We start from the raw sequence: 25,727 nt of genomic DNA, 5'->3' as shown, positions 1-25,727 counted from the left end.
TTAAAAAGAGCAAATGTGGCATACGAATAATATCACGATTGTGGTATAAACAACCGTAAAATTTCTTATATCAAAATTAAAAATTCAGTCATGTTATAAGAAAAATCAAATTATGGTGGATGTCTACTCTTACACCATGATCTTCTCAAATGCTTAATGACATATTCAATGACATATTTCTATGCTTAATGACATATTCAATGACATATTTTTCTTTACTTTTCATGCCTATATAAAGGCCTTGTAATAGATAGAAAAATACACACAATTGAAGAAGAAATAAGAATCTCTCATCTCTTTCTCTCTATATCTCTTAGCTTATTTTTTCTTATTCTATATTGTTACTTTGATCTATATTTTATAACACGTTATCAGCACGAAGTCTCTAACCTTAAGGTTGAATTCCACTTCTGTGTTACAGGCACGTCTTTCTGCTACAACAAGAAGTCCTGGCTTTAAACCATATAAGTTTATACCAATATTTGGAATAAGCAATGGTTCGATTATTAGAAAATTAATATTTATGTGGCTGCTAGGGATGTCACCTTTTTAAATTTTCATGAACTAAATAATAGGTTACATGCGGTATACTAAATAATCTACAAAATTAAAATTATAATTTATTATGTATGCTTATGGTTTTACCTTATAATACGATTTTAGTATGCCTAATATAATGATTATAGATTAGTTTACTGTCAAATATAATATAATAATAATAATACTCGTAACTATTTTATTTTAATAAGATAAAATATTAGTACTAGAAGTATGTACTACAATAAGCTTTTCATTGATGATAGTTCTTAGAATTATTTCTATATGGAAAGCATATAGTAGTAGATAGTAGACAGAGATTTGTCCCCTGATTTTTTTTTTTGATTCCCTGATTAACCTAAAGGTTCTGCTATATCTCTTTGTTTATCTAGAGAGCATAATACTTAGTTTTCACAAAAGTGCATGGTAACTAGTAGTACTATATTATTCTATTTGATACATCCTTTTTCTTTAATGTTTTGGTCATATCACTTTCATCTTGAAGTAAGCTTATTGCAGCAAAGACCACATGTGAATTTTTAATATTATTTTATATTTTCATATATCTGTTTGACACTAATTACTTAGCTTATTTGAGTAAACGAAAGTCTATTGTTGAGAATTATATCCAAATGACATTATGAAGAGTTTAACTCAAGAGGTAAGCATTTTCTTCGTATTTGAAATTATTTTTGTCCTTTGCTATTAATGATATCAATTTCAATGAGTTCAAGTTGCAATGCACCATGAGGGTAAGACATCAGGATCAAGTCCTGATACTCCATGATGATAAGAGTTGGGTTTGAGTCTCAATTCATTATGGCCTAACATGCCTTTATATTGGTAAGATATTGGGTTTGAGTCCCACTATACCATATTGATGATATAATGGTGACTAAAGAAAGATAATATATTTTTCATGAAAAGGCATGAATATTGCCCCACTTGATTTGCTCCATTCTTGAAGTGAATGTGATAACGACGCATAATAAGTCTAAATGAAGACAAGTGGTTGAATAATGAACGTGGGCGTTCCAAAGATCAAAATAATAATAATCATCACGATGATTATAAAAGGAGAACAATAAGGGTTCTCAAAATAGTCCTTCAAAATGTGAAGGCAATATTTACCATCAAATTGATATGAAAAATAATAAAGCACGCCGCTGATTGTGATCCATTCCTTGAAAAGAATGTGACTTGTGATAAGCATTGAGAATGCAGACTCATTCCTAAAGGTGAATGTGGCAATATGTGATAAAAGTAATGAATAAAGACATGCAATACATTATTAGATAAATACCACACAACTCATCTCTAAGAGAGGTTTGAGTGAAATAAAAAGAATAAATATTATTGTGTGGTTACATGAATATATCATTGGTCGCGTACATGTGATACGCCAAAAAAATATTTTGTTGTGCCTTATAAAAGGTTATTAAAGGTAAAATTAAAGCAAAAAATAATTTTGCTTATGATGATTTTGACCATGATAATTTATTATGATATAATTTTCTCCGTGAATGAGACATTTACCATATGAGTGGTGTGACAAAAAATTTTGTAGTACAAAAGTTGTTAAGAGATCCGAAAAAATTAATTTGTTACTACCCGGATGAATAAAATTATTCAAGACATTGATATTGTAAAGTCTCAAAAGAAATTTTTTGAGTTTCAAATGTATAAGTCAAAGTGGTTGGCATATTGAGACTATAAATGAAAGGAATATTGAACATCTTCATATTTCTATAATCATAACGGGTAAATATGAAAGATTACCCGATTTTCTTTCTATTTGTACTACACAAATATAAGTATGATGATGGAATTATATGTCACAAGTAAACTAGAGGTTTACTGAAACAAATATTAGTTGGTATGATCGGTTGACCATCTCGATTCAATTATGATGTGAAAAATTAATTGAGAATTACATTGGCATATAGTGAAGAAATATAAGATTTTTCAAGAATTCTCTTGTGGTGCTTATTCTCATAATATACCAGTTAAGGTTGAGATTGAATCCCTTGATTTCTAGAACGAATAAAAGGTGATAAATATATGGGTCCAGTCACCTTCCATGTGGACAATTTACTATTATATGATTTTAATAGATGCATCTATTCTATGGTCACATGTGCATTTGTTATCAACTTGCAGTTTGGCTTTTGCAAGATTGAGCGCTCAAATTATTAGAACACAGTTCCAGAATATAAATTATGATGATTTATCTTGATAATACTGGTTTAAATCCAAGTTGGTTTAGCAGAAATTGCGTGCCTCTAATTATATCTAAACCATTGGTTATGAGAACAAAACTGCCAAAATAAAATTTGGTATGTGATGTATTATTTAATATACAACAACACTTGTACGCATCTAGCCAAGTTATGATAAGTTCTTCCTATCACAATCGGTTTAGGGTCAGGAACCAAATAATTTCCATCTAGAAATATGAATGTGCTATATGATTTAATTGTTCTACCACAATGCACAAAGATGGATCCCCAAATAGGACTAGGGATATGTGTTGGTGATCCCAACAATAGGGGGAGAAAATAAAAAGCTGAAAAAGTATTGCATGTAATGAATTATTATGAGTATATCTAGATCCTCGTACGAGAAAATGTGAACTTGAAGTTCAAGTGATAATTCATTTGCAAAATATTGCCAGACGTATTTGCTGACCCAAAGCTAAATGTCATATTAAGCTGCTAATGCTCCAAATAAAATAAAGTTCATAATGAATAGAGTCTATGGCATGCATGAAGCATAATAGACTAATCGATTCCAAAGATAAAACTCCTTGAAGAAGGAGAAGAGCAAATGTTCAAGATGGTCATAACAAGGAGGTAAGTGCTCTAGAAGAGCACCACGACATAACACTTCATAAGACCTCATGGGAGAGGCGCAGGTACCTGAAAATAATAAGATAAAGAGATCTCAATAAGTTATGTCTTTATTGGGTAATAGTAGAACCGATATAAAATGATCGTCGACGATATTGTTAATATAATGTAGTGCTCAATATTATTAATATTGACGAGGATCTTGAGCTCAAATCTGTCATGAAATTTGGACAGATAAATGATTGGCCAAATGAAAAATACGCAATGAAAATTGATTTCACCTGAAAAATATGAAGTTGGACGGATAGTCCTAACACCTGAAAGTATAAAGCTAGTGCAGGTATAAATGTGTCCTTGTGCAGAAAAAAAAGGTCAAGTCGATAGACATAAAGGCGACTTGTATCACAAGAACATTTATAAATATCCTGGCATTGATTATATAGAGACATGTTCTCCTGTGGTGGATGTCGTCATTTTGGGTTTTAATCTGGCAATACAAGAAAAACGTGATATGCGTATAATGAAAATCATTGAAGGATTTAAATTGTTCTGAAGCATATTAAGGTTTCCAAGAAATTTATTAAATAAAGCTTCAAATTTTTTTATACGAATTGAAACAATCAGGCGCATGTGGTATAATCGCCTGAGTGAGTACCTGTTGAAAGAAGGTACAAGAATGATTCAATTTGTCTTTGTGTCTTTATTAAAAGATCTGGATCTAAATTTATTATAATCGCCGTATATGTTGATGATTTAAATATCATTAAAACTCCTAGGGAGCTTCCTAAAGTAGTAGACTATTTAAAGAAAGAATTTGAAATGAAAGATCTTGGAAAGACAAAATTTTGTCTTGGTCTACGAATTGAGTATATGAAAGACGGATTTTTTGTCCATCAATCAGCATACACTAAAATTTTTTTAAAGCGATTCTATATGGATAAAGCACATCCATTGAGTACCCCGATGGTTGTGAGATCACTCGATATAAATAAAGATCCATTCTGACCTCATGAAAATAATGAAGAGCTTCTTGGTCCCGAAGTACCATATCTTAGTGCAATTGGTGCGCTAATGTATCTTTCTAACATTATAAGGTTGACATAACTTTTTTCAGTTAATGTATTAACAAGATATAGCTCTGCTCCTACAAGGAGCTATTGGAATAGAATCAAACACATATTGCAGTATTTAAAAGGAACTACCGATATAGGATTATTTTATGGCAATGATTGCAGTCCCAATCTTGTTGGTTATGCCGATGTTGGGTATTTATCTGACCCACACAAGGCTCGATCTCAAACATGAGTGTTTATATATGGAGGCACTGCCATATCTTGGCGATCGACTAAGTAATTAATCGTGGCTACTTCATCTAATCATGCTGAGATAATTTCTATTCATGAAGCAAGTCGAGAATGTGTATGGTTAAGGTCTATAATACACCTTATTCGAGATAAATGTGGGTTGAAGTGTGACAAACTACCCATAATTTTATATGAAGATAATGCAGTATGCATAGCCCAATTGAAGGGAGGATTCATAAAAGGGAATAGGACAAAGCACATTTCACCAAAGTTATTTTTCACATATGATCTTCAAAAGAATGGTGATATCAATGTGCAACAGATCCGTTCAAGTGATAATATGACTGATTTGTTTACCAAATCTCTACCGACGTCAACCTTCAAGAAACTAGTGTACAAGATTGGGATGCGAAGGCTCAAGGATGTGAATTGATGCTCTTATCAGGGGGAGTTAATACGCATTGTACTCTTTTTTCCTTACAAGGTTTTGTCCCACTGGGTTTTCCTTGCAAGGTTTTTAACGAGTCAACCAAAAGACGTATTTCTAAACATGTGTACTCTTTTTCCTTCACTAGGATTTTTTTCCCATAGGGTTTTTTCCTAATAAGATTTTAACGAGGCACATTATCTATGGATATCCAATGGGGATTGTTATAAGAAAAATCAAATTATGGTGGATGTCTACTCTTCCTCCGTGATCTTCTCAAATGCTTAATGACATATTCAATGACATATTTCTATGCTTAATGACATATTTTTCTTTACTTTTCATGCCTATATAAATGCCTTGTAATAGATGAAAAAATACACACAATTGAAAAGGAAATAAGAATCTCTCGTATCTTTTTCTATATCTCTTAATTTATTTTTTCTTGTACTATATTATTATTTCGAGCTATATTTTATAACAAGTAACATTATTTTCACATTTTATCCCACTTTACTATCCATTAACGACCCTTTATTATTTTCAATTGACAAATTCAACGTTTTGCAGTAAGCCAACGATATGAATTGCGCACAAAATGAAAAGTTAAGGGTACATTAATCGATTCAATAATAAGTCGAAATGTACCAAATCAAATTGAACTACAACCCTCTTGAATATAAAACAAAGGAAAACAAATTTAGAAGCGAAAACGAGGGGACATTTATGTTGCGGATGATCTGAATCTCCCAAATTTGGAATTGTTCTCCGTAATGGTGTCTTAAAATCCTATTTGTTAAGTCTCTGTTATATGTTCAATCTCAATGGCGGCTCCATTCTTTTCAACGCCTATTCAACCTTTAGTTTATCAGGTATTCTGTGTTTGTGTAATTCGAATTATCCTTGATCAGATTAGTTTTGGCGATTGGGGTTTGTTTTTTGGCTGACCAAGTTCAGTTACTAACGACTAACGAGTATATTCTTTACCGAGTATCCGTTCAGTAAAGGTATTAAATCTTTTCCGAGGGTCTATTTCTAACTGGTTTGTGAATATTACTTGGGAAGTGATAATTTGTTACCTCATGTTCCGTAGTCTTTACTTCATTTTTAGCTAGCTAGTTATTGATGGTAATTTCTGTGAGATCAGAATTTACTGGGAAATAAAGTGGAAAGGGAGGGTAACAAAGATGTGCAGGTGCTAGTTTAGCATTTTAAGTTGTGAGAAATAAAAGAAAACATTTAGGTGCATCTGCTACAAAGGGGATTCTATGGTTCCTTTTTTTTCACTTCCTTAACTGTTGTGTCTGGACCAGCTTGCAGACACCTGACTGTTACACCGGATACCTAGTACCTCCCATCAGCATAGGTATTGGGTAACTCTGCCAAAAAAAGGGACTCTTGTCATTCTTGTAGCTCATGAGTATTCTAGTTTCACATAGAAAACTAGGAAACAGGTGTAGTCTGTTACATGTGCTTAGTTTGTGGCTTACAGTTGGGTTAGGAATTAAAAATACGACAAAAAAAATATGATAATGTTGACTTCTGTTGAAGAAATCCTAACAATTCAACATTAGACTGCGATTCTTTGTCTGTATATGACTAGTATCATGGCATTTGTGTTATATCTATGCTCTGTAGAGTCCGCAAGATGCTGTGACACCTTTCCAAATTTTCGGTAATGAAGCTCATATAGTTCAGGTACTCATTTGCCTATTTTGGTTTCGCTGTTAGAAAAGTTTATATGGTTGATTTGTTGATTTTTGTATACCTTTTCTTCATCTATGTTTCAGATTATGTTGAAGCCGCAAGAAAAGATTATTGCTAAGCATGGTAATTTGTGTTATTTGTAGAAGAGATCTCCTGCATGGTATCACAACCATTTAAGGATACATTTGCTTATACGAGGTTTCAGTTGTTACCATTAATGGCATGCCTAACACATTAACATCTCTTCGTTGTGCATGGTGTTTGATTCAGATATTGGAGAATGAGCCAGTTCTGACGGGCTTACACAAAATCTACAAACTTGAAAATCTAGTTGACTGGATATTTTCTCAAGGATGAATTAGTATATGTTGAACGTACTAGAAGTTGTTCTTGAAGCATACTAGCTTATCACTTTTTGGGGATAGAAGCGCATTGCCTTATGAAAATAGGAGGTTTTCTTACCGGTCTGCCACATGATATGCAAGAAAGAGGATCCATGAAATCATGATAAAAAAGAATGATCCAAGTGGTAATGTCCTAGTAGGTATTGGTTTTCCCTGTAGACGGTTGAACAGCCAAAATTTCGAATTGCTCCCCACCTTAAAAATAAGGAAAAATAACGTAGGTCTATGTATTAAGTCTTCTAGTTGGTTTATCACTGTTCTAATTTGGTGGGATTTAGGATGGAACCGAATAGCGAATTCGCTTGCAGTTAAGACAAGTCCTGCATCTCCTACCTAATGCAATTGAGCGACCCACCATTTCTTTGCTCCCCACCTTAAAAATAAGGAAAAATAATGTAGGTTTATGTATTAAGTCTTCTAGTTGGTTTATCACTGTTCTAATTTGGTGGGATTTAGGATGGAATCGAATAGCGAATTCGCTTGCGGTTAAGACAAGTCCTGCATCTCCTACCTAATGCAATTGAGCGACCCACCATTTCTTTCCTTCGATAATGCCTTCGCTTCACTTCAAGACACTATTTACCAAGGAAACACTGCCTTTTTCTTTTAACGGAAGAAGCCGAAGGGCTGAACAAGCATTGAGGTAATGAGCTGTAAGAAAGATGAGTAGGGGGAGCATGGTGAGATAGACAGATGTCCAATCTTGCAGCATCTAGTTGCTCGGCTTTAGTCTTGGGCTGATCTCAGACTTCAATCAACACTACCATTAGTACTCGTAGTTGTGTCATCTCAATATATTATTCTTTTCTATTGACAAACAACCACTCTAAGATTTGGTTGCATAAATTAGTTGTTCTCAATGCTTGCAGTTTTCTGAATCTCATTTGACATCCAATTTTACTTAATCCAACTATCATAAAATTACAAAAAGAATTCATCATTTTTATTATTCACTCTTAAGTGACAATACTTTGCAGGGTCCATGTGCTACACGTCTTCTTCCATTCACTTGGAAAATGTCTATGCCACTGAAAATGATACAAGTGTCTGGCAGTGGCTTTTTGGAAAGAGTATTTCAAGTGTGGTTCTCCAGAATACAGGTACAACTGATGGATTTGTTGGAATTGCTGCGCCTTATTTGGTAAGAATCTTACCGGTTTGTTCGCATCTCAGCTACTTTCCTTGTTTGGTTAGTTATATTATGTTAGATGGACAATTTTTTTGCCTTTACGTACCCATCTTGAACAGGTATGACATGGACATGGTACATCTTATGGTCCTTCACGGGCGTGTTGTATTTGCACCTTTACCTAATACTTGTATCTGATTCCATCATTCCATGTAATGTAGGGTCTTATAATTCTTATTTCCTTATAGATCCAATTTAGTTGTAGCATTACTAAATCAATTTTTTTTTTCTTTTTTATCTGATGCACCGACACTGCACAGATTGATCTAGCAATGTTTGGAGGTGAAATCTTATGCCAGGTAAAGATAACTCATTGTCTCTCTTGTTCCATCCTTGTGCTAAGGATATTATTCTAGCTTCTTCTTACAATCATCCTTATTTTCTTTGTGGTTTATTTAAGTTTTCTAACTGGATCATCTCTTTTATTGATATATTTTGTAGCCAGATGCATTTCTATGCTCTATTAATGATGTCAAAGTCAGTAATACCTTTGTCCAAAGGGCACATAACATGATTGCTAGTGCAGAGGTGAGATGACAGAATTATTCTGTGGTTATGTGTTGCATGATTATCTGCCTTTGTGGTTTAAGCAGACAGATCGAACCTTTGTTTGATACGCTAGTAATATTTCCAGGGATCTTTGAGGCATAAGATATTGGGACAAGGGCTTGCTTTTATAGTCGGAGGCGGTTCTGATATGAAGCTGAATCTCAGTTACTGTGAAAAACTTCTTTTACTTTTTAGGCATGGCTATTATTTAAGTGTTTGATTCATGTTTGTATGTTTAAACCGGCAGAAGAGAGAAAATGTGGGTCGTCCTAGAACCTTTAGAACTCTTAGATACAGGCAATGAGATTCTATCATTTCTATCGTCATGTTATCATTGTTTTTCAGATTTCCGACAGACATTATTTTAGTTTTGAATACCGATTATTGTAATATATTCTTAATGTGAAGATCTACAGTGTACTTAGATGTTGGTTATGGTCAGAAAGATGATCCTTCTCAGTGAATACGAAGCGTTGTGTGTTCATTGGTATGCTATTAGAGTTTCTCGTGAGAATTGGATGGTTAAAATTTTAGCATATTTGTTACCAAATAAGAAGTACTTGGCCCATTAAAGTTTTTCTGTTTTATGATATTAAGGAATCTTAATTGTATTGAACATCACAAGTTTTATCATCTGATCCCTTTATTCCTGCCCAATTTTTTTCCTCATTCAGTTGTATAGAAAAATCTTGAAGTGGGAGAGGTACTTGTTGCAGATGTGGCAAGCATAGTTGCATTATCAGGAACTATCAATTTCCATGCCAAATACAATGGACAGATGAGAAGGGCGGTATTTTGGGTATTTGACTTGTCTGCTTCTTTTGGTTTCTGCCTTTTCACTATTCTTAATTTTATATATATATATATATTTAGACTCTCTCTCATGTTTGCCCTCCCGGCAAAAAATTCCTCATGTTAAAAACTTAAAAGTAGCTTAGGACATAAATTAAGATTAACAGCTAACAACAGCAACGCATGAAGTTAACAACTCTACTTGGTATATACTTCAACCTGAACCTTCTCTTACACATGACTGATCTCTCCCTCACTACTCCCTACCTGGTGCTTATATGCAAGGAGTTCCAGGGGTATTTATGTGAATTATCATTTGAAACTTGCAGTCAAACTTGAGAAATTAAGAGAGGTGAATGAAGTTGAGGTGCTTCAGGAAATGTTTGTTTGGTGGTGGAGTTAGTTTGTAATGTATGTTATCATGAAACTTGTATATGCCATCCTTGCTTTTCTTTGATATTCCCTTTTTGTGATACATGGTACTTATTTCGTGGAATGATAGTAGCCACATGAGCAAAGTGCGACTGATCCAACATAAGGGAACAGTTTTCTAAAGAAAAAACTGAAAAGCAGATATACTGGTCATGATCTTTTTTGGAACTTCAGTTATACTGCAAGTTTCTGGTGCTTTCTTCCATTAGAATGTCTGAGATCCAAATTGCATTCAATAACCAATGTATGTAGTTTCTATATTGCTGCTAATAGCATAATTACTTTGGCACTCTACTAATGATTGAAACGTTATCCAATGGGAAATGTGATTTATTATCTATGATTCCGCTGGCTTTGAGTTCTTTTATGCAAGTAATCCAACTTGAGTCTTTTGTCATCTCTATGATTTGGTTTCCGAGGCATGTTGTCTCTAACCATGTTTATGCAATTACAGAATTATAACCTGGTAACGGCTGTTCTAACGGGGCCAGGTGCTGTCTTCATCCAAAGCATGCCTTTTCATAGGCTTTCTCAACGCATTGCTAGGTAAATCTCCTAGCAGCACCAGCAATTGGAACTAGTTGAACTATTAGACAGCCTTCCTGTCAGTAAAACTCTAGCTTTGGAGAAAATTGATCAGTTGTTTTGTTTCTCTGTTGCAGGGCAGTAACATCTCCAAACATGAGGGACAATCCCAGATTCTTTCTTCAGAGAGCAATTTTTTTCTTTATAGCTTATGTTGTCATTGTATCATCTTTAATCTTAACTTATGTTTGAGCCTTCTTATTTCTTTTTTGTTTCTGTTAACATTCTATATATCGTTCTTTGTCACTTTTATTTTCTTTTGGGTTGACCAGCTTTTAAATCTTAGTTGCAAATATCGAGTAAACATTCTAACTTGTACAGTATCTACCTTAAAAATTCAGATCATAGCAGTGGCTTTTCTTGTCTTAGAACTGCATGATTTGTCGCTGTATTGAATTCAGTATGTTATGAACCATTGAAGAAGGTTCAATGCCTGATGTCTTTGCTTCAAATGAAGCGCCGAGAAAAGAGAAATCTATTATTCTTTTGTAGAAATTAACCAACTTTACCAGTAATAAAGTATTTATAATCCTCACCTACATGAAAAACAAAAATGGATTTTGTAATCACTAAAATTCAACAATTTCGAAATTTTAGTAGCTTAAGCAATTGAATGAAAAGTTGACGTGGACCTGGCATATTACATGTTTGTTCCTGCGCAATAAAGGGCTCTTTACTCAAATAGTCTGTCGGATTCTTTTTACTCTTTTAGCCGGTATACATAGTTATATATTGATTATACATAAAACACATGGGATCATTCATATATTATACATTCCTTGGCTATTTTTAGTTTAAGAAGTTGGGTGAACGGTTACAACAACAACAATCCAGTAAAATCTCACAAACGGGGTCTGGGGAGGGTAGATTGTACGCATACCTTACTCCTACCCCGAGGGAGTAGAAAGCTGTTTTCGGTAACCCTCGGCTCAAGTTGGGTGAACAGTTATTTAGGTTAATACTGCATATACAACTCCAATACAATTGCCAGCCGATGAACCAAAAGCATTTGAGTGCCTCCCAATGTCTACACTGGTGTTTGGTTATGCTACCATTGCTAGGATGTTTATTTGGTTTTGGAAAAATGTACCCAACAACGCTATTCAAACAAGACTTTGAAATATTTGGCTACATATATTGGTTTATTGAAACATGAGTTTTTGTTATAAAATACCCTTATGTCCTACTACTTAACACATACTCAAAAAAGAGAGGAGAAAATGAAATAATTCATTTAGGGGTCGTTTTTTTACGCGAAATAAGGTGAAATAAAGTGTGGGATTAATAGCCTGTTTGGCCAAGCTAAAGAAATCAACGTATTTTGAGAAGTGCTTTTTTCAAAAGTGCTTTTAAAAAAAGTACTTTTGGAGAGAAACACTTTGTGTCTGGCTAATCACTCTGAAAATCACTTTTGAGCAATAATTTGTGTTTGACCAAACTTTTCAGAAAGTGCTTTTAAGTATCAAATTACGAATAAGGACATGGATAAATTTACTTAATAGTTAATATTATAAGTAAATAAATAATCTTAAAAATTTATTATTACATGCAATAATTAAATCTTTTTATTTTATTTAAGTTAAATATGAAAATAAAATTTAAAAGTACTTAATTCTTTTAATATAAGTTAAATATATTAAAAATTATTCAACAAATATAAAAGTATTCACCATTAAAGTCACTATATATTATAAAGTTATCCTAAAAATAATAAGAAATATTTATACATTAATATCCTAAGTATTAGGTTTAACCGTTATTTTGGTATATAATATATTTTGTTAAGGATATTTTTGGTAAGAAGAAAAGTCAAAACGGCTTCTGCTTCTGCTTCTGCTTTTGGGAAGAAGCTACTTTTTTCTGCTTCTCAGAAACTGTTTTTGCTTCTTTCCAAAAGCACTTTTTTCCCCAAAGTTAGGGGGAAAAAGTGTTTTTGAGAAAAAAAAAATACATTTTTGGCCTCTTAAGAAGCTTGGCCAAATATGCTATAAATTTATATCATATTTGATTGTCGGTATAAATTTATAAATTTATGCCATTAACTAAATATGGTATAAATTTAATCTCAATCTTAATATAAAATATCTCATTTTATCTCATTAAATTTAAAATTATATTATTTCACCTTTCAGGTAGAATAAATTAGTCCAGCAATTATAATCTATTTAGTGAGCGTACCAAACTACACTGGTTAGAAAGAGTAGGGTTAGCCGGTTAGGTGGACTCTAAATGGCGGCACTGGTCCATTAAACTGGCGGCTCGCCTACTTTTTTTCATCCATAATAATAAGGCCCAATATCTAATACTACTAGTAAGTACTTCCACCCTATAGCGCGCACACTCCACTCTCTCAGGAAAAATTAGCAATCTCCGAAGCTTTCAGCAATGGCGGCTTCATCAACTCTTTCCAGTTCCATCACCACCTTCAAACTGTCTCCGTGCCAACCACGCGCCTCCTCTATTACCGCCTCCGTCAAACTCCCTTCGATTTCTTCCAATAACCCTTTCAATCCCTTAATTTCTCATTTTGGCCCAACTCCGGAAAACCCCACCGTCGCACCTCTCCGTTGTTCCGCCGCCTCCGCCACACCGGAAACCACCACCACGACCGCCACCACATTCCACGGCCTCTGCTACGTCGTCGGGGACAATATCGACACTGACCAAATCATCCCCGCAGAATACCTAACCCTAGTCCCGTCAAACCCAGACGAGTACAAAAAACTCGGGTCCTACGCGCTGTGCGGACTCCCTTCATCCTACCAAACCCGTTTCATCGACCCGGATGAATTCACATCCAAGTACTCCATCATCATAGGCGGAGACAACTTCGGGTGCGGGTCGTCGCGTGAGCACGCACCGGTTGCTTTAGGAGCCGCGGGCGTGGCGGCGGTGGTGGCGGAGTCGTACGCTAGGATTTTCTTCAGGAACTCGGTTGCGACAGGCGAAGTTTATCCGCTTGAATCGGAAGTGAGGATTTGTGAGGAGTGTAAGACGGGTGATGTGGTGACTGTTGAGCTAGGAGAGAGTAGGTTGATTAATCATACGACTGGAAAAGAGTATAAATTGAAGCCAATTGGTGATGCTGGTCCTGTCATTCAAGCTGGTGGCATTTTTGCTTATGCAAGAAAGGCTGGAATGATTCCTTCCCGAGAAGCTTAGTTTTCGAAGTGGTAATTGATTCAGTTCACTAGTTTTCTTTTAAAGTTTTGTACTTAGGCTTGCTGAAAACAGATGATTGCATAATAAATATGGTGTTTGTTGTATGATTTGGAGAAAAAAATCAGCACCTTTAAAAAGGTGTCTTATGTTCTGTTATGCCTATTTCAGTATAAATCAATGGATAAACAACATATGAATCCGAAAATAGTTGGGTTGACTATATGATCCTCGGAGGATTTGTCATGATTCATTATAATTAGATTTTTTTATGTTTACTGTCAACTTAGCATTGTTTCTCCTTTATCCTAGCTTGAGACCGCTTTACTTTGTGACATGGGCGGTGTTATGTTTTATCAGAAGAAAAAAAGGAAAGATGTAGGCTGTGTTATGGTGGTTGCTTTATGATTTGGGAAAAAGAATCAGTTATCCTAAAAGGGTATGTCAAAATGTTTTCTTATGCTTATATCAGAGTCATACTTGAAAGATGTTTGTCACTACGGCAACTTCTAATTTGAAGATACCCGAAGAGCCTTACTTTGCTAGATCTTTCATGTTACTAAAGTTCAAGGGTTCAACTCATATTTGGCCTTATGCATGTCTCACACAATTCCTTCCCCGCCTTCCTCAAATTGTCTCAACAAAGGAACCTGGTCTTTTTATAAAGACCTTCAAAATTACAATTTGGTCCTACAGAAACTTAGAGAATGGTTCCTCAATAAACTTACAAGGAAAATGATACTAACTTTAACTATCTATTAGTGATTATATTTAGGTGGCAATCAGGCAAATATCTATTAAGGAAATTAGTGACTTCCTGATGATTAATAAGGTTTGAACTACATCGAAGGTCGTCCTTGACCAGTAATCAAGGTTTAGATGAAACTAGAGTTGATATGAGGAACTGCCAAGTAAAATAACTGCTGACATATTGTATCAAATAAAAGTCAAGTTCTGTTGGCATTGGATTCTTAAGAGTAGAGCAGCATTGCACCCAAGGGTGTGGCCTAGTGGTCAATGAAGTGGGCGAGAACCATGAAGTCTCAGGTTCAAATCCCAGCGGAGACAAATACTAGGTGATTTCTTCTATCTATCCGAGCCTTGGTGGATAGAGTTACCTGGTACCTGTTGCTGGTGGGAGGTGGCAGGTATCCCGTGGAATTAGTCGAGGTGCGCGCAAGCTGGCCCGGACACCATAGTTATCAAAAAAAAAAAAAAAGAGTAGAGCAGCATTACTTGAGATGGTTTTAAAGGGGTTGGGAAATTGACTAGGATATGATTAGTGGATTTTACTAGGGATGAGCAAGAACAATCATTGAGATAGTTCGCTATGTTTCAAAAAAATGTTTTTTTGGTTGATAAAGTTGGGGTAAGATCCACCGAAGTGGGTAGCCTTAACCGGATGTGTGTGGCAACACGTAAAGCCCGAAGGCTGTTCCCGTCCCTATTGGGGAAGATGCCAACCATCTCTTCTTTCTTCGAACACATGTTTGATGTTCCAAATATAATGCTTAAATCTTGCTTAAATCTTCTGCATTCAATTACTAGAAAATAACATCATTTTGTTCTAGGAGCCGTTGACAACATGAAGATTTTGATTCAGCAGTTTCTATGACATGTAATTTTATCCCATTAGATATTAACTTACATAGTTTGCCTAGCAATGATCGATGGACCTACATGATGCACATCGTTTGTTGAGATTTTTCTGCTTATCCCAGGTTCAAAGTTGAAAATTTTGTCTCTTGTCTTGCACTAATTCACTCTGTTGCCCCCACACAACCCTAAGACTCTAAATTACTCGTTCCTGGCGTCATCTCTTAGGTTGTTTTCTTTGTCACCTTATGTCATGTGGACTTTCCTCCTTTTCCTTCGTAATGAAAGCAAGTTTCGTGGACCTATAAGTATACCCTCCTCTTTTTAGACTTGATCCCCATCTGGATGAACGGGCTATAAGTAAATTACATCATAATATTGGCTTGTCTCCAGCTATAAACAAGGCAATTTGCCAAAAGTTTGCTTGTTATCATTCCAGAGACAAAATTGGCTTGTCTCCAGTGAAATAAGGCAATAGCCTTTATGCTCATTTCAGTGAATTGCCAAAAGTATACTCATCTATTGTAAAAACCCCTTGTCCTTTCTTTTTGGGGTAAATTTTGATTCAAAAATCTTCGCAGTATTTGCAGCATTAGCAGACTGGCGTTACAGCATGCAAAATCTCCCTTCGATTGGTGGCAATGTTGCTTTGTATTTTTGTATAGATGCTAAAGATTGTCTATAATGTGCTCATATGTTACTCTTGATATAGTCACTGTGACTTCGATACTTTTGCTTTCTCTAATGACAATTGTTTATTCTTATTTGCGTGGCTACTATGGCAAATCACTGTTGCGCCAACTTACTTGAGATAATCAATGCATCATAACACTAGTAATTCTAACATGCTAAGTTTAGGAAATATCGACAATCTCAAGCCACAAGCTCTCACAACAACCGTATAAATTTAAGCTACGCTACCACTAACACAAGCCAAAATACAATCCCAAGACTGACTTAAGTAGCAAAACTCTAGAAGTTTAACAAATAACATACTAAAGTAGTCTAACAAAATGATAGCCCACGCGAAGCAAGTGCGGGGCTTACCGGATCCATCGTTCGCTCTGTCTGTCACACTTCTTGAGTCGAAGTGTCAGCCTGACCTAGATTATCTGTGGGGGAGAAAAAGAAAATAAGAAACACAGTCAGCAACACCGACTGAGTGAGTAATAACATAAACCATAGTATTTATTTGGGACAAGTATAGATAAAATATCATGCATTTCATAAAGTTTTCAACAATACGCTATTTAAACCAATGTTACAATTTGTGGATGAAAACAATAAATTCAGCATGTAAAATCATCATGATTCAATAGTTATCTCTATCATATCCTTTTTGTTTTATAATGGGAAGTACTTAAACAAGAGTCGACATACTTTCTGACACCATGGGTCTACCATAGCCGTCTGACCACCCTGTCAGCTCCCTTCTAAAGGGTATAAGTGTGATATATCTATCATACAAGTTGCACCGGGTCTAACTTATGTCAAAATATTTTTCATGCAAGAAACTAGTTTCAAATATGCTATAGTTGAAAATCAAACTATGGAAAAGTCAACACTCACAGTACTGTTGCTGAATGGCTCCAAATAGCTTCCAACAATTGCGTCAATTATCTAAAAATACATTATAACATTTGAATATTAATTACTTTTAAAACTCATGGAGTCAAAATATTCCTAGCAATAGAATTACAATTCCCAAACCCGTTGCAACTCCACCATCCCAACCTAAAACTAGGATAGAGCTAACAGAAACCCGTTTCTTCTTCTTCTTTTCTTTTTTTTCTTTTTCTAAGGAGCTTGCTGCTGGGCAGCTTCTGTTGAAACCAGCAACGCTGGTTTATAATTTTTGCACAGCCGACTCTTTTCGTTTCTCTCTCTGACCGCCTCTTCTTTTCTTTTTCTCTTTTTTTTTGGGGGGTCAGGTTTTATTATATTTAACGGTAATGGGCTGGTTTGCCTTAATTTTTTTTGTTTAATGGGCCGAAGCCCACTTGTTTTTCTTTTTGGATCTTTACACACAACTATAATTGAGATTAAAGTTGTGGCTTCCTAGCCATACTCATTTTAAATTCTCCAGCTTTACTATGCAAACCTATCAATATGTTAAAATTCGAGAATTTATCTGTTCTCAATTCGGCGTAATTCTTTTGCAACATGAATCATGTATGGTTTCTCTTCTCCCTTGTAACCGGTGCATTTCTTAACAAGATCCAAGTAGTCTTCCAGTTGTTGTCGAATCTCTACTCCATGCTCTTCCAAAATGGTAGGATCTGCTATATCCATTACACTGCCCTCTTCAATATTGGTTTCGACATGGGGAATCTTTGTAAAATCTATCATCTTACCATTAAGTATACTCATTTTCTTTCCCGTTAATAGCTGAAAGAGAACAACACCGAAGCTGTAGACGTCAGTTTTTTGACTAGCAATACCCGATTGTATGTATTCAGGATCTAAATACCCAGAATGTCCGCACACAGCACCTGCTACTTCCAGTTCTCCTTGAGGCAATGATATGGACAATGAGAAGTCCATTATTTTTGCAACGCCGCTGTTCTGATCTATTATCACATTTGATGCACTTAGGTTTCTGTAGATGATGGGCGTACTGAATTCGCTATGGAGAAAAACAATTATTGAAGCAATCTCATTGGCAATCCGTAATCTACTTCCCCAAGATAATGATTTTCTATTTTGATCATGATTACCCTCTAGGAAAAGTAGCTCATAAAGAGTTATAGCGTCAACATATTCATATACCATAACTGGGTTTTCCAATTCTAGACTGCAACCAACAAGTTTCAATACATTCTTGAGATGGCTCATTTGAGCAGTAATTGCTATATCTCGGAAAATATTATGGTGATAGCCATGGTGCCACAAGCTATTTAAAACAAGGTGTTTGTCGAACTTAACCATACAGCTTCCGAAGAGTATTATTTCTTTTCAGGTTTCTTTATTGCCTTGTCGAGTTCATTGGCGCTGAAGTAACGGAGAGGAATTCGGCAATTTCCGTCGCATAAAGCAAGAAGCTCCTCTAGCACAGCACTTCCATTCTTTAGATAATACTGCCTTTTCTTCACTCTTTCTGCAAAGGCAGAGGATAACAGTTTCCTTATGAGTCCGCTGATAATGTGAGGCATTTGTCTTGCCAAGAACTCTTGCGAAAGTAATGAATTAGTAATTTACAAGTTTGTTTTCTCTTCTTAACTCTTGTGTCCACTAGTCTTAATGCAGTGGGCTTAAATTCAATAAGGCACCAATCACATCATTATAAGTAAATTGGAAGCTTCCTGCTGGTCTTTTTCTACTCTAGCGTGTGCATTGAATTCCACGCGCAATGCCAACAAATTGCTTCGTATGGCTATTGACTTGACTCTCTTCTGAATTGCTGGGTAGTTTCATTGCCCATTGGTTAGTGTCTCTCTCTTGAATTTCCATGCACTTTTATTGCCACATTCTATCTTTCTTTTCTAGTTTAAATGCATTTAACAAACATATTACTACTTAATATTATGATTTATGACCTAATTTGTGACAAAGAAATTACGTATTGTCCTAAAGCTATGATAATAGAGAGTAGAAATTCAACAGATAAATCACTGGGAACTTTATGCAAGTAGCAATCACTAACATTGTATGCAGACACCTCATCCTGCTTAAATACATTTTGAGTGCTACTTCTCTAACTGCTCATTATCATAGCACCATTAGCCATAACTTAATCCAGAGTAGTAAATAGTCCTAAAATTACTCTTTCAGTATTGACTGTATGATGCATACCTTTAAATACTCTGCTCTCATAGCAAGTACTAGCAACTGACTTTTTACCGCCAAGGATACCGGAAAAGGGTAAAGACTAAGGGTGAATTATAAACAATGACATATTCTGAAACTACTAAAAATTAATTAGATGCCAAATACGAAAGTAACATGGTCTCACTTTTTTATAGTGTAAACCGGAAAAAATTAAGGTAGATTTGAATCCAAATAGAGCAAAAGAGAGCATTTAATAATGACTTTTTTCCAAGTTTAAAAACCTAAATTGACAATTTCATTGTCTGCACTTGAACGAGGTGCACGTAAATTTTTTTCCACCTCATGTATTAAAATAAACATTTAATTTTGACTGATGGTCACGGAAGCAGTTCTCAATTCGGCGTAATTCCTTTGCAACTTGAATCATATATGGTCCATCTTCTCCCTTTAACGCAGCACATTTCTTAACAAGATCCAAATAGTCTTCCAAGTGTTGTCGAATCTCAATTCCATGCTCTTCTAGAATGGCAGGATCCGCTATATCTATTGCACTGCCCTCTTTAATATAACTTTGGAGTTGAGATTCGACGTTGACTGGAGTACTAACTCTAATATCTATTATCTCTTGCCAGCTTTTTCCAGTTAATAGCTGAAAGAGAAGAACCCCTAAGCTGTAGACGTCAGTTTTTTGAGTGACAATACCCGAGCGGACATATTCAGGATCTATATACAGGATTGTTCCGCACACATCATCTTTTACTTCCAATTTTCCTGGAGGCAATGATATGGACAATGAGAAGTCGACCATTTTGGCAGCGCCACTAATCTGATCTATTATCACTTTGGATGGCTTTATATCTCTGTGGATGATAGGCGTAGAAAATTCGGTATGGAGATAAACTACTGTAGAAGCGACCTCATTCACAATCCGTAATCTACTTTCCCAAGATAGTGGTCTTCTGGCACGGTCATGATTACCCTCATTAAAAAGTAATTCACAAAGACTTATAGCCTCAACATATTCATATACGAGAACTGGTTTTGCGAATTCAAGGCAGCAGCCGAAAAGTCTCAGCACATTCTTGAGATGGCTCATTTGAGCAGTAATTGCTATATCTCGGTGGATACCGAATCTCTTTTTATTATTGAATCTAACTAAAACGAGCCGGTTGTCCAGCGAGCCCGTAACTATATCCCCATCGACGTTGTACGCTATTTTTCTTCCAGATTGCTTAATTGCATTCTCGATCTCTGTGGCGCTTAGGTAACGGAGGGGAATTCGGCAATTTCCGTCGCATACAGCAAGAAGCTCCTCTAGCACTGCACTTCCATTATTTAGATAATGTTGCTTTTTCTTCAGCCTTTCTGCAGATGCAGAGGATGATAGTTTCCTCATAAGTCCGCCAAAGTGATGCATTTGTTCTTTGCCAAATCCTCTGGCGAAGAGTAATAGATAAATGTAATACTAGAAGTCACTTTTCTCTTCAACTCTTGACCCCTCGTATCCACTTAATGTAGTGGCCTTATCTACACTTGTGGAATGTTTCCAATTAGCGCGTGCTTAAAATTCCACACAAAATGACAAATTGCAACAGATGGCTATTGATTGGACTTTCTTCTAAACTACTCACTCGGTAGTTTCATTGCAATTGCTTTATAGTGTCTCTCTCTTGAATTTCCGTGCACTTTACCAGTTGCAACTGTATAGCTCGTCCAAAAAGAAAGTTTGAAAAATTTAAAGAAAAAGAGATCATAATTCACGAGGACACACACATGGAGTGTACATTGGGTATTCAACACAAAAATAAAAAGAAAGTACGTAAATTTGCTTTTGGAAAACATGTTTTAGAGCTATTCATATCTTTGTGGTCAGTAAATTATCTCCTTTTTTTTTCTCTTAACTTTATCGAGCTCCAACTTGTATTGAGTGAATTTCATATGTCAAAAAAAGGGTTCAGATTTACCCATTTATCTTTTACTATAATTTAAAGTTATCTTCACTATACTTTAAGCTGAAGCTTTATTAGAATCAATGACAAGTAATTACATGATTTGCTAATGACAAGGATATAATTAGCCTTAAAAGAAAGGAAAATATTACTTTCCTACTATTAGCAGAGAAGAAAGGAAATTAATCACTACTATTAAAATGCTTTTTAAAGTTGGTGATTCACTCTGAAAGAGAAAGTACTACTTTTCTACTATTAGCATGATGGAAACTTTTGAAAAAGTGATAAGTGTAAATAAAGTACGATTGTATTTTTAGCTATGATTAATAAGAGTTTGCTCGAAATTATATTAAAAGGTTATTATTGAATCATTGGTTTAACTTTGTTTTCTTTCCTTTTCTTTGAAAATATTAATGTTTATTCGTATATTTTTTTTTTGTATGTCAAACCATGGAAAGCAAATATGGATATTTCTCAAAGCAAACTTGGATCAACGTCCAATTGTAAAAATATTTGTTTAATTGATTCATGTACGACACATATGATATTCAAAGAGAAGAAATATTTCTCTCATTTAAGTATGTGTAAGGCAGATGTTACTACAATTTCTGGTAGTAGTAATCTAATTGAATGCTCTGGAAGAGCTAATGTAACTTTGCCTAGGGGAACAATACTTATCATAGATAATGCAATGTTCTCCTCCAAGTCCAAGAGGAACTTGTTGAGTTTTAAAGATATCCGCCGAAATGGATATCATATTGAGACAATAGATGAGAATAATCTTGAATATCTCATCGTTACCAAGAATGTCTCCGGCCAGAAAAGGGTTATTGAGAAGTTTCCATCTTTATCTTGTGGCCTGTGTTGGACAAGAATTAGTGCAATTGAGGCACATTCTGTTGTAAACCAAAAGATTATTGATCACAATACTTTTGTACTTTGGCATGATCGATTGGGACATCCTGGATCAATTATGATGAGACAAATTATAGAGAACTCAAATGGGCATCTATTAAAGAATTTAAAGATTCTTTTAAATAATAATTTTTCTTGCACTTCTTGTTATCAAGGCAAGTTAATTATAGACCATCACCAACAAAGGTTGGGATTGAGTCCCCTGCATTTTTGAAACGTATACAAGGGGATATTTATGGACTTATTCACTCACCTAGTAGGTCGTTTAGATATTTTATGGTCTTAATAGATGTATCTTCTTGATGGTCTCATGTATGCCTATTATCATCTCGCAACCTAGCATTTGCAAAATTAATGGCACAAATAATTCGATTACGGGCATAATTTTCCGATAATCCAATTAAGTCTATTAGACTTGATAATGTTGTTGAGTTTTCATCCAAAACATTTAATGATTATTGCTTATCAATTGGAATAAAAGTGAAACATATTGTAACTCATGTTCACACTCATAAAAACGAGGTTACCCACTTCGATTTGGAGTCATGCAATTTTGCACGCAGCAATGCTAGTTCGTCTCAAACCGATAAATTATCATAAATATTCCCCGTTGTAATTATTTTTTGGTCATGAAGCTGATATATCCCATTTAAGAATTTTTGGGTGCGCAGTATATATGCATGTAGTACATCCATATCGCACCAAGATGGGCCCCCAAAGAAGGTTAGGAATATATGTTTGGTTTGAATCGCCCTCCATTATTCGCTACCTTGAAACATTAATGGGAGATTTGTTCACTGCTCGATTTGCAGATTGGCGATTCGATGAGGCATTTTTCACAAAATTAAGGGGAGAAATTGGTGAAACCAAACGAGAAATTTTGTGGAAAAATCTATCATTATCTCATCTTGATCCACGTGCCTCTATTTGTGAAAAAAATATTCAAAAGATTATCCATTTGCAGAAAATAGCAAATCAAATGCATATGCATTTACAAATCTGAAAAGGATAACGAAATCACATATCCCTACAGAGAATATTTCAATCCGTATTGATGTCCCTGGTAGATAATCTTCTAGTGTCATAGCTAATAAGTTAAAAGCACGCCTAAAGCGTGGCAAACCATTGGGGCTTAAGGATCGAAATCCAAAAAGAAAAATAAATGATCAAGATAACATTACGAATGAGTCTCATAAAGAAACACGTGATTTAACCAATCCTGAGATTCATGAGGAAATCAATGAGCCTAAGGCTCAAAAAAATAAGGAACTATCAATAAATCCAATCGATATTGAGACATATTTTAATCCATTGAATATAGTGGTGGATTATGTCTTTGCCTACAATTTTGCATCTAACATTATGTACGATAATGAGGATCTTGAACCTCAATCTGTTGGAGAATATCGACAAAGACGTGATTGGCCAAAATGGCAAGAAGCAATCGAATCTGAGTTGGATTCACTTGCGAAATGTGAAGTTTTTGGGCCTGTAGTCCAAACACCTAATGGTGTTAAGCCTGTTGGCTATAAATGGGTCGTTGTACGTAAGAGAAATGAGAAAAATGAGGTACAAAGATATAAGGCACGCCTTGTTGCACAAGAATTTTCACAAAGGCCTGGTGTCGATTATGAAGAGGTATATTCATCGGTTATGGATGCAATAACATTTTGTTAACTCATTAGTTTTACTGTCCATGAAAAGTTTGGCATGCATTTAATGGATGTGGTTACAACATACCTTTATGGCACACATGAAAACGAAATATACATGAAAATTCTCGATAGATTTAAAATGCCTGACACATAACTCAAAGTCTCGAAATATATTTTCAATCAAATTGTAAAGATCTTCGTATGGTCTAAAGCAATTAGGAAGAATGTGGTATAACCGCCTTAATGAGTATTTATTAAAGAAAGATTATATAAATGATGTCATTTGTCCATGTATTTTTATAAAGAAAACAACATCGGAGTTTGTTGTACTTGCTGTATATGTTGATGGTGTAAACCTTATTGGAACTCCTACAGAACTCCAAAAGGCAATTGATTATTTAAATGTAACGACCCGGCCGGTCGTTCTGAGAGTTATAGCTTGTTTCCCCCATTTTTGCTTCTTTATGTGTTGTTCAGCGGTGTTGTGTTGTATCGGGTAGGTAGTTTTAGGTTCGGAGTAGTTTCGGAGTGAAATGAGACACTCAATCTCTTATTTAGAAGGTTAAGTTAAAAAAGTCAACCGGATATTGACTTATGAGTAAACGATCTCGGATTGGGATTTTTATGGTTCGGATAGCCCTGTTAGGTGATTTTGGACTTAGGAGCGTGTCCGAAATATAATTTGGAGGTCCGTGGTAGAATTAGGCTTGAATTGGCGAAATTGGAAATTTGGTGATTTCCGGTCGGCAGTGGAAATTTTGACATCGGAGTCGGAATGGAATTCTAGGAGTTGGATTAGATTCGTAGTGTCATTTGTGACGTTTGTACAAAATTTTAGGTTATTCGGACGAGGTTTGATAGGTTTCGGCATCGATTGTGGAAGTTTGAGGTTTCAAGTCTATTAAACTTGAATTGGTGTGTGATTCATATTTTTGTTATTGTTTGATGTGATTTGAGAGCTCGATTGAGTTTGTATGGTATTTTAGGAATTGATGGTACCTTTGGTTGAGGTTCCGGAGGCCTCGAGTGTGTTTCGGGGTGAGTTTTGAGCTAGTCCGGGCATTTCCGAAACTCGGGTATGGTTCTGGTGCTTTGAATTTTGCGGATCGTATAATTCTTCCACGACCGCACTCCGGGGAAAAGTTCTGCAAATCCGTTAGTCTGACTTCGGAAGCCTATATCTTTTGATCTACAAGGAATTTTGAGATGATTCAAAAACGAAAGTTGTATCCCTTCGTGTCTAGTTTCCAGAAAGTAAAGAAGTCACAATTTGGACATCTGTAGAGAAAGTTATGGCCAAAATACTAAAGTTTGGCAGTGCAGCCACCAAAAGGTGTGGCCGCACCATTTTTTCATGACCGCAGGACCTGGGAGGCGCGACCGCGCTTGGAATTTCGCGGACCGCATAGTGGGAGTTCAGAGGGTGCACTATATAAATAGGGTTTAGGGCATTATTTCACATTTTGGACCTAGTGAGCTCGGTTTGTGGCGATTTTTCGTGGATTTTTTAAGAAATTCATTTGGGTAAGTGATTCTAACTCGAATTTGGTTAATATACATGAATATATCAATGATTTCATCATCTGATTAGTACTTTGAGGTGGAAATTTGGAAAAAAATTATAGAAACTTCATAAAATGAATTTTTGGGATTTGAATGTCGATTCGAAGTCGGATTTGAGTGAAACTAGTATGGTTAGACTCGTGAGTGAATGGGTGTCCATAATTTGTGACTTTTACCCAATTCCGAATCGTGGGACCAAGTTTGAGCCAATTTCGGGTTTTTGGTCTAAATTGATAGTTTTTCTTATGGAATTCATTCCATTGGTGTATATTGATGGTATTGTACTGATTGTGAATAGATCCAGAGCATTTGGAGGCCGTGTCGAGAGGCAAGAGCATCGCGGGGTA

The 25,727-nt window shown here is 35.4% G+C and overlaps 3 protein-coding genes, 1 non-coding gene and 1 pseudogene across 4 annotated transcripts; 2 read left to right on the top strand and 3 right to left on the bottom strand.

Moving 5' to 3' along the window:
• Positions 1-5,677: 5,677 nt before the first annotated feature.
• LOC104108561 (uncharacterized) lies at positions 5,678-11,089 on the top strand (annotated as a pseudogene).
• Positions 11,090-12,982: 1,893 nt separating this feature from the next.
• LOC104108560 (3-isopropylmalate dehydratase small subunit 1-like) lies at positions 12,983-14,157 on the top strand. Its single transcript, XM_009617626.4, has one exon. The coding sequence runs from the start codon at positions 13,161-13,163 to the stop codon at positions 13,935-13,937; it is 777 nt and encodes a 258-aa protein (XP_009615921.1). The 5' UTR covers positions 12,983-13,160; the 3' UTR covers positions 13,938-14,157.
• Positions 14,158-15,292: 1,135 nt separating this feature from the next.
• LOC117279692 (U6atac minor spliceosomal RNA) lies at positions 15,293-15,420 on the bottom strand. The gene has a single exon (XR_004510098.1). It is a non-coding gene; the product is annotated as a U6atac minor spliceosomal RNA (small nuclear RNA).
• Positions 15,421-17,104: 1,684 nt separating this feature from the next.
• On the bottom strand, positions 17,105-18,458 carry LOC104108559 (non-functional pseudokinase ZED1-like). The gene has a single exon (XM_033659265.2). It carries the CDS (start codon positions 18,456-18,458, stop codon positions 17,658-17,660), a length of 801 nt encoding a protein of 266 aa, XP_033515156.1. The 3' UTR covers positions 17,105-17,657.
• Positions 18,459-19,532: 1,074 nt separating this feature from the next.
• Positions 19,533-20,892, bottom strand: LOC104108565 (serine/threonine-protein kinase ZRK1-like). Its single transcript, XM_018774978.3, has one exon. The coding sequence runs from the start codon at positions 20,713-20,715 to the stop codon at positions 19,639-19,641; it is 1,077 nt and encodes a 358-aa protein (XP_018630494.3). The 5' UTR covers positions 20,716-20,892; the 3' UTR covers positions 19,533-19,638.
• Between the last annotated feature and the right edge of the window lie 4,835 nt (positions 20,893-25,727).

Source organism: Nicotiana tomentosiformis, chromosome 6, assembly GCF_000390325.3.
Source record: "Nicotiana tomentosiformis chromosome 6, ASM39032v3, whole genome shotgun sequence".
Lineage (NCBI taxonomy): Eukaryota > Viridiplantae > Streptophyta > Magnoliopsida > Solanales > Solanaceae > Nicotiana > Nicotiana tomentosiformis.
The sequence above is the reverse complement of the archived record's forward strand: the minus strand, read 5'-3'. Positions and strand labels throughout refer to the sequence as shown.